The sequence below is a fragment of the Penaeus japonicus genome, unplaced genomic scaffold, assembly GCF_977035675.1.
Source record: "Penaeus japonicus unplaced genomic scaffold, GWHDUDI00000001_assembly GWHDUDI00000030, whole genome shotgun sequence".
In the NCBI taxonomy this organism is placed as follows: Eukaryota; Metazoa; Arthropoda; class Malacostraca; order Decapoda; family Penaeidae; genus Penaeus; species Penaeus japonicus.
The window spans coordinates 10,829,570-10,839,569 of record NW_028234432.1 but is presented as its reverse complement, the minus strand read 5'-3'; the positions used below and the strand labels follow the sequence as shown (position 1 = coordinate 10,839,569).

The 10,000-nt window shown below is 37.0% G+C and overlaps 1 protein-coding gene across 1 annotated transcript in view; it reads left to right on the top strand.

Moving 5' to 3' along the window:
* The window catches only part of betaggt-I (geranylgeranyl transferase type-1 subunit beta), an 11,364-nt gene that overhangs the window by 859 nt on the left and 505 nt on the right, over window positions 1-10,000 (top strand). The window contains exons 2-7 of the mRNA XM_043002177.2: window positions 1,527-1,654; window positions 2,730-2,946; window positions 3,236-3,368; window positions 3,546-3,665; window positions 4,360-4,473; window positions 8,547-10,000. The exon at window positions 8,547-10,000 is cut by the window's right edge and continues 505 nt beyond it. Of these exons, the coding sequence (XP_042858111.1) occupies window positions 1,527-1,654; window positions 2,730-2,946; window positions 3,236-3,368; window positions 3,546-3,665; window positions 4,360-4,473; window positions 8,547-8,819 (985 nt within the window). The 3' untranslated portion in view covers window positions 8,820-10,000. The remainder of the gene's footprint in view (window positions 1-1,526; window positions 1,655-2,729; window positions 2,947-3,235; window positions 3,369-3,545; window positions 3,666-4,359; window positions 4,474-8,546) is intronic.

Here is a 10,000-nt window from a genome sequence, read left to right as displayed (position 1 = left end):
ATTTGCCTTGTGAGAAAGATGACTCCTAAAGATGTATTGCATTTCTGGGAGGCACCGTTCCCCATAACTTCTAATAGGAGGCTAATATCAGTCTATTAGATATTAGACAAATTGTCAACTGTTGACTGCCATGAAAGTGCTAAGGCATCAACCACAGCTAAGTCATTATATCTGAAACAATGAAACCTTCCTTATTTGTACTCTGGCTATACAAAGCTCGAAGTGCTTCCTTATTTGACACTAAATCACCAAGCAGGTCTACCATTAGAAGCTTTATCTTGCCATATTATACTTGAAGAATTGACCTTTCAGTGGCAGACTATACTTACACAATAAGCTTTTGAGTATCTGTCCTTAAGTATAGAACTTGATGGATATATGCTATGCTTTCTATCAAGTTTCTGATACTTTTGCATCAAACATAATATACAGTTTCTTCTGTTTTTATTGTGTGTTTTATATTTTATTGTCTGCCCACTTACATTTATATAGATACATACATAAAGAGATATAATCATAGCCAAGGCTAAATTTGGAGCTTGTGAACTTGTGCTGTGAGAGCCAGTAAAACTCCACACATGTAGATCACACAGAAAAGAGAGCAATCTTGATTGTCATTCTTTGGGTTAACCTATTTTAGCATAGTTTCCCTTGTGCAAGTGGGTGTTTTTATCCACAATGTAAATGATGCTTCGTATCTTTCTGTGGTGGATGATCTACAGGTGTTTCTCTTGCATGGGAGCATTTTCTGAAAGATTTGACAATATCTTCTTTTCTGTCTTTTTTTCCATAGATCAAATGACTATCAGTGAAATGGAATTTTTTGTAAATAGGTAGATAGATATGAATATATATTAACTTGTGTGTGGGTGTGTATCTATGTATGTATTTACCATAGCACCCTTAAGGTAATAATGATGAATATAATAATAAAAAATAATAATATTACTTTTTCAAATTTTGAGCTTAACACAAGTGAAATTTCATTCATGCCTGTCTCAGAACCCAAATAAGTTTTCATAGGTTTGTGTAAAACATGCTATGCTTTTTCTAGTGTTGACCAATCTTAACCCATTTGCACAGGGCCATTATCTGCCTGATAATGCTCCCTCCATGAAGATAGCAAGCACATGTAGCCTTCAAATACTAGATCTCTCCTGGCACAATACCGTGCCATGCTTTTCAGAGCACTCTGCACCCACCCGATTTTGTAGGATGCTGAGTTTTTTTGTTTTTTTTGCAATGTGTCTTGAAATACAAGTGGAATGAGTATATACATTCATAGCTATGTAAAACGTACATTTAGAGGGAGTGATAGTGACACGATAAGATTTCATCTCACAGGAGCAAAATATCCGTGTGACATGATAGCACTTCATCCGACACGAATGGGTTATGGTATTTATAGGGAGCCCCACCCAGATTTGCTAGGCCTATTATGCAACAGCGTTTTCTCACATGCCCCATGCTATGCCTGGTGCTTCTTCTTATTCATTTAGATCTACCATATCCAATGTCTTTTTCAGTATGACTGTGTTGTTCTTCACGTTGTCTGGCCTAGATCTCATGAACGCACTGGATGAGGTGGATGATGTGGAGAGGAAACACATCATTGACTGGATATATTCCTTACAGATATTACCCGAAGATAAAGGTAAGACGTGGTGACTTGTTTTAATTGGATTTTAAAGCAGCATGAAAGTGTGAAAAAGCAAAGGTTACATTCTTCTTGGAAATGGTTTATTTTTCGTTAGTAGAAATGAAGACACGGCATTCATTGATTATGCAAAACTTCATTACAACTATGATATTTTCTTCTTTCTCCCCCATAGCTAATCTTTGGTCATGATTATCCGGTTTGATTATTTCTTTGAAAACACAATTTAACATCTATAGAGATCCTTTTTTGGCATCCCTCTTGACCTATTATAGCAACACATTCATAGTTTCCCGTGATATATTGATGTGATGATTTATATTTTTGTAACATCCCCTTCTTTTTTTTTTCTTATCAACTGATGCTAAGCTTTTGTGTGTGTGTGTGTGTTTGTCTGTTTTAATGGCTAATGTATTGCATTGCCACATGGCATATGGGGCAGTAAATTTAACGAGGACATTTTAATTCATAATACAGAGTTCTCTGATTAAATAAGTGAAGTTTCCTGATGGCTGATCCTGTCCTGCACTAAATATCAGATCAGATATGGGTGACACCTGCCTTAAGCTTGGAGTAGTTTTGGGGCCAGGATAATGTTAAGTGAAACATGAATTCTCTCCACTCCTTTTGGGATATTTGACTGACAACCTCTGAAGTTGTAGTAGCATGTGGGTTGGTGCTGCTCCTTTCTTGGACAACGTGCTAGGCTATGATCACCAAATGTGTGGCTACATGAAGCTACAGTGTAGTTAAAGTTTTTAGAATTAAGGATGTAAATCCCTTCTTCATTTTCTCTTTTTCTTCTTCTTCTTCTTCTTCTTTTCTTATTATTCTTTTTCTTTGGTATGTGCAAATATTATTCTTATAAAACTATAATTTTGCTAAAAGGAGAGACTTACCAGAAAAACTTAGAAATTTGCTTATCTAATATTTTAACATATTGATATCCTACTTTTTAGGTACTGGTATTCTAGTACTGGGAGTTATAAGATAACCTCAGCTTTGACACATCTTTAAAATACTTTAAATGCCTAAAGTAGGGAGAGACATTTTCATCTTGTTGCTGTTTCAGACCAGATGTCAAGAGCAGGGTTCCGAGGTGGTTCATCCCTAGCCAGCTGTAGGTCGTCAAACAAGTACCTTTCAAACATTTCCTCCTTTGACTGTGGCCACATTACCATGACCTACACAGCGCTAGCATCCCTTGTTATCCTTGGTGATGATTTGAGTCGGGTCAACAGGGAGGCTGTCTTAGCCCATGTCGCAGCTCTGCAGTGTGAGGATGGCAGGTAAGATGATGAGTCTGTTTTATTTGAGAAGAGAATGAGGGTTGTTTTGCAAGATGAATATTGTCAATGTGTGTATTGAAGAACTTGTGAGATAATGAATAGAAGGGAGCTTGCATGAAGTCAAATAACAGCTTCAATATTCATTTATACACACTTGTTACTCTTGTCTTTGCTTGCATTTGCCAAATATTGTTATTTCAGTACTCCACTTTAGATTAATTAATTTCTTGACACTCTAATAAAAGTTATTTCACTACTTCATACATTTATCAAACACTGTGATTTTCAGCTTTTTCTCAACTCTGGGCGGAAGCGAAAACGACATGCGATTCATGTATTGTGCAGCCACAATCTGCTATATTCTGCAGGATTTTTCAGCCATCAATATAGATGCTGCAGTCAAATACATTGTCAATAGCACAGTAATATCCTACCATCTTTGAATTTTGTTTTATATGATATTTATTTGTTGAATATGCATAATTTATTATGAAAGAAAAAAGAGTAATGATAATTGATGTGATCAACAGCACTGTTAAATCAGGAGGGAAGAAATATGCATTAAGGGTAAACAAATGGTCTCTCTTTATTTTTCCCAGAGTTACGAAGGTGCAATGGGTCAAGGTATTTATTTAGAGTCCCACGGCGGAAGCAGTTATTGTGCAGTTGCAACATTACAACTCATGGGGAAACTTGACTCCGGTCTCTCGAACACTCAGGTAATGATTCTTTTGTATTATGCATTTGTCTTTTGTTGCTTTTATTGTTGACATTTGAGTTCTGTTAGATTTGGAATGAGTATTTCTTAATGTATTTATTGTCTTATTACTTTTTTTCTTTTTTCCATTATTACTGCTTTATCATTATTTCTGTTGTTATTATTGATGATATCACTATTACTATCATTATTATTATTAACATCAGTGTCATTATTATTTTTCATCATTACTAATATTTCTTTATTACTATCATAGTTTCTTGGGATTTTTTTCTATTTGACTTCTGCTTGTAATTCATTCCTCCTGTGTTCCTTATATTTATTTTGTATTCCATCCTTTTTATGATATTTTTATCTATTTACTTTTATTAATAATTTTAACTTTTCTGTGACAGTTTGTTTCAGAGGGTTGGATCTCCTTCACACTGTTGTTGTTGTTGTTTTTAATTTTAATTACAAGCTATTTATTGCTGCAGTTATGTAACTAGGACATCATAGCAAATGATAATTAGTATTGCTTTGTTGATATACATAGATTCACAAATCATACCATAATTCTAGAGAATAATAGAAAACACACACACCAACCTAAGATGCCAGGCTGATCATGTGGACGGTCCCAGAAAGGTTAAGCCCAATTTCTCATTTTCATAATTCAACAGATCTCAAGGACTGCCTCGTTTCTCTTTTTACAGCGACAGAGATTGGTGAGATGGCTGGTTAGCCGCTTGACCAAAGGAGGTTTTCAAGGCCGGCCAAACAAGAAACCAGATACCTGTTACACTTTTTGGATAGGAGCTTCACTTAAGGTAAGATCTGTAGCATTGCAGAATTGCTGAGGGTGTTACAAAATTTAACTTGTTTTCAGGACATGGTTTTCATAGTGAAGCATTGTTGATTGGGCTTTGGGTTCCTTTATTTCAGGCAATTGATTTTTTTTTTTACCTTATTGTAGATTACTACACATTTGATTATTGAGTGGAAGTTGCTAATTGAATCTTCTCATCCCATATTGTAATGTTGGTGGGAATGCAGTTATTTGATAAAATATGCAGAGACAAAGCTACAGTGCCTTGGGAGGATGAAACATCTTTTTCTGTTTCACCCAAATGCTTTTTATTTGAAATGTAGATTATAATGAGAGATTTGACATATGCAGAAATCTCTCTCACTCTCTCTCTCTCCTCTCTCTCTATCTCTCTCACTCACTCTCCTCTCTCTCTCTCTCTCTCTCTCTCTCTCTCTCTCTCTCTCTCTCTCTCTCTCTCTCTCTCTCCCCCCCCCCTCTCTCCCCCCACTCTGTGTTTGTGTCTGTTTGTCCATCTGGTTTGACCCAAAATTCACCTGAATAAAATATTGTGCAGCTGAAACTGCATGTCATTAGGGACAAATATTCAACTCATTATCAGCAAAACAGGAAGAGAGGAAGATACTTGAATTAGATCTCTGTGGACAGAGAAAGAGATTTATCCATCTCTCATAACTTCTGTCCTTGGGTCTGGCACTAGAACTGGATATAGCAGCAGAAAAGATTACAGGGAAAGGAAGGAAACCACATATAGTAAATTGAGAAAGTATCTAGGGTGATCAGCTGTTTGCAGGAATGCAGAGGAATGGTTCGTAAGAATTCTACCTGGATTGACTTATTGTTGGGAATGATTCCACCCAAGTAGAAAAATGTCAAGGAATCACACACAAAAAAATGCAGTGGATTGATGAAAAATACAATAATCCACCCTTTCTGTAGTCCCATGGACATATATGATCAGGGAACCATCAAGGTCATCAAGGTGTACTTATGTCTAAGGCATGTCACAAGCAGACAGAAAATATAACAATGTTTGTTGTATAAATGTTTGAACGAGAGATCTGAGCAATTCCAAAATATATAACTAAATGTAAGAAAAGGGTCCCCTAAGAATGTGGGGACAGAGCAGCACTTTCTTATGATGTGTATTTGTAACAGCAAAGGTAGCAAATCTTGCCACTAAGCAGAACACACATGTAACTGTGAAGGTCATGTGTCTTATCTTATATAATGACTGTCTTGTGGTACAGGAAAAACCTGTAAACACCAGTAAACTACCTGATAAATACGACAGAGGACCAGAATGAAAAAATGAAGAACCATAACTAAGGTTGTGTTGGAGTCAGATGTTACCAAAATATTTCCAAGAGTACTAACTAGTTTCCTTTACTAGCTTGATATCAAGTACTTTGAGAGTTAGTATAATTGCACTGTTGAGCAGAAGGAATGTGTCAAAGAGCATGAGAAGAACCTTCCACTCACCAAGCAGAGACGACCACAGGCCCCAAAACACCCTGAATGATCAGAGCCCAAGAAGGCTACAACAACTGTAAGACATGAAGTATTGCTGCTAGAGCCACTAAAAACATCATGTGATGGATATTCATTGTAGATGAAATCTCTATACACAATGGGGAAACAGTAAATCTGATACTCAGCTGTCAAGTAGAATTCATGCAACATTTAAAGGGGCAACAAAGAAGGAAAGAAAGATATCTACTTTAGCAAAGGCTTGGTATAATTTCCAAGTGACCAGCAAAAGACAACTGGGCAAAGGAACATGAATGGAAAGTATTGAATGACCAGAGGACTGGAATAGTGTCTGAGCTCTTTGATTAATTTTTGAAACCTATCCTAGCGAACTGAGAATGAGCAGTTAGTCTTGGCCTTTACCAAGTATCACACACATTTCACCTTGTAGAACCCTACCTGTCTAAGGAAGAGGGAGAGGACACTATTGAAGAAGTTCCTTCAACCACATCTGATACCCCTGCAAGAGAGCTAAGAGAACAGCACTTCAGCATGTTGACCACCTATGACATGAGGGAAGATAGTAGAGGTGACAACAGGTAAATCTTTTCTTGTTCCATTCTACCGGGAATGTAATCGGCCCCTTTATTTTAGAGTTGCTTATATCCAAGAGAGGAACTTGTCATCTGTAATAGCTCGGATGTCATAAACAGATTGATGTGAGGACGCTCATTGTCATGTCAATTTATAACTGAGGTGTCCATCACCCAATACAGTGATATAATTGCACATCAGTTTACAGTCCTTAGATTCATGAAACCATTATCCAGAGATGGCATTTCTGTCTTATCCAAAAAGTTTGCTCAGATATGCATAGAAATGTGGCTGACCTTGTCGACCCTTACTAAGGCAGCACACAGTCTGCATGCTATACTTGGACTGAGACAGCTTGGTTTGTAGGAACTAACTCCATGGATCTCAACTGGTATCTTACATCTGTTATGACCTGTCAAAGCTTAGATCATAGACATGCAGTGATAGCTCCTAGATGTTAAAATGATAGTACCTCATGGACCTTGGCTAGCAATCCAGGTGCAGAGGACAGGAAGTAAAGGACACCTGTATCAATAGAGTACACATAAGACACTGCATGTTAACTAAGTTTCTATGAATTAGCATGGAAAGAAGGGAAAGGGAAAGATTTGTGTTATAACAGGAAATTCAAGAACAGAGAGAGAGAGATTCTGTGGTCCTTAACCCACACACAATACTGGCTGTATGTTTGCCTAATGCCACTCCAGCTGGCAAGACAGCAAGCGCACGCAGCTTCCTGCAGAGATTTCTCAACCCGCAAGGCAGTACTGAGCCTCTCCCCACCCTTTTCTAAGGAGTGTTAAGAACAGGTTTTGGATGTTTTTACATTTTTATGATGGCAAGAAAAATGTGTATTTATAAATGCAACTACAAAGTGCAAATAACTATGTAGAACATGTATACACGTGGAGAGTCCATGACACAACTGGAATAAAATATATGCATCATAACCTAGAGGTGAGGTTGTAGGTAACGGCAAGTGACATGGCAAGTGACATTCTCCTCATCAAATCAGAAAAAGGGATTATATCAAAAGATACACCAAAACCATTATTAAATTTTATATGTAATTTGTATGAATGAAAGAATCTGTACAGCACCTAGCAATATCAGAAGTGTAAAAAGGTGCTTGTTACACGTTGTTCTCGACTCAGAGAGGGAGTAGGAGAGTAGACTGGTCCATTTATAACAGGCATTTCACTGGGACACCCACTACAGATGGCTTCAGCAGATATTAATCCACACAGGACGGGTGGTACAGCATGTGTACCGCGCATTCAAAAGCCCAGTTGCCGGGCGGCACAGTATTGTGCCAGCTATTCAATTGATTTAGGCCTAATAATTCGAACGCCCCGGCATTTGGACATTCTAGGCTAGAATTCCCCCGTCGGGAATGGGTTAAAGAAAAAGCAAAGGCTGAGGACCAAGATATCAAAACATTTGGTATGGGGAAATGAGAAGAAAATTACCTCTTGATATAATATACAGAAAATACAACACTCAAACTTGAGGACCATAGAAAGGTGCATGCTGTTAATCACTTTCAATTCAATAATCAATTTTATAAACAATTGGAAGAAGGGAGTAAATCCCCTAACATACACTCTGAAGGAAAAAAGAAGTTGCTTAACTTACTGATCCACACTGGCATAGGCAAAGTAGGGGGATTGGTGGTAATGACTATGAATTAATGGGTGGAATGTTTCCAGTGTCCCAGTAATGACACACTATGCAGTTTCAGCAGCAGTATGTTTGACACGGGTGAATTTTAGTCCATTCTTGCAGTTTTGCTTAGACTATTAGGTTTTTGGCCGAGACATGAACAGAAAAGTATAAATATTATTTTCAAGCCTCTATCCTTTTTCTCACTTGAGATAACTGCTGAAATTTAAAACTTACAGCAACTGACAGATGTTTCCCATATACTATACAGAATTAAAGATCATATTTTTTTTTATTCCTTATATGAAGAAAACCTAGAAAACCTAAATGAAGACCTCCCTTTCACAGTTGCTTGGCTGCCTGGACCTCTTAGACATCGATGCATTGAGGCAGTTCGTGCTCTCAACACAAGATCCAATCACAGGTGGACTTGCCAAATATCCTGACACTCCCCCTGATGGCCTGCATACCTACCTTGGCATTAGTGGACTAGCACTCCTTGAAAGAGATGAACTTCGGACAATAGACCCGGCACTGAACATCAGCCAGAGAGCTCTAGAACACTTACATACTTTGCACAAAAATAATCTTCAAAATTCTGATGCATCTATTAAGTGTTGATAAGTGTTTTGTTAATTTTTTTCCACTTCTTTTGTCTTTTGCATTGCTAGGGAAATTTGAATTGACTATTTAAAATAGAAGCAGATGATTATAGATAGGTGTGTGTGCGTGTGTGTGTGTGTGTGTGTGTGTGCACAAATATATTGTGTATATGTATACAGTATATGGGATTAGTCCAAAAAGAAACTATTTTATTATTTTTTTTTTTTTTTTTTGATCTACACATATCTAAATGAGAATTATCTCCTTGAAAATAGTCCCCACCACTGTTAATCCATTGCTCACGGTTTTAATAAAATATGTATAAAGTTGGATGGCGTATTTACATTGTCTGGTACGGTGCCATCCACGTCAACGACCGACTTTGCCTTTGCAGCAAATCATGCCATCCGCTGTCAGTGGGTTAATACACAGCTCCCAACATTTTCTTGTGTTCTGGAATGCATTGTAATCTATTAATGACAGGGTGCTTTTGGCTTTTGCTCGGATATTGGGGTATTCAAAATTATATCAATCTTGAAAGGGTTTTTCTGATTTCAGATGTTAGAAGAAAATCTGCTACAAGAATAGCATACTATCTCATCAAGTAGCACTCCATGAAGCATTGCAGAACTAGTGGAAACACTGGAAGCAATGTATTCAGATGTGGGAGGGGCTTTTTTTTAAGAAGACTAGTCTAATTAAGATATAATAATTTTTTTTAGACTGATCTCATTTGACTATGCATAGTGATGGTTTTAGTCATTGAGATTTATAGATGGTTTCAAAATATTTAAGGTGTATATAATGTAAATGTCTTTATGAGTGGTTGTGAGACATTATGCTTCTTTGTCTTTATTCTAGTTTGTCAAAATTCTTTTCAGTTATTATCAGCATTATGATTAGTAGTAATTTATAATTTTGCTTTTATCATGATGATAAAGACGATTTCTTTTTCTTTTTTTCTTTTTATTATTATTATAATTATTAGTGCTCTTATTATTACTCCTCTTTTTTTCTGTCTTTTCTTTCTGATCTTTTGTTTTATGGTGTATTTGGAAAGTGTGTCTCATGTGTGCATGCATGCACTGGTGTCTGTATATGTGCACACATTTTTGGATATTTGCTTACGGCATATTTAGTACAGGACAAGGCCCAGAGGATCTTAACCCCTTCATTCAATGACACCCCTGAAGGCATCA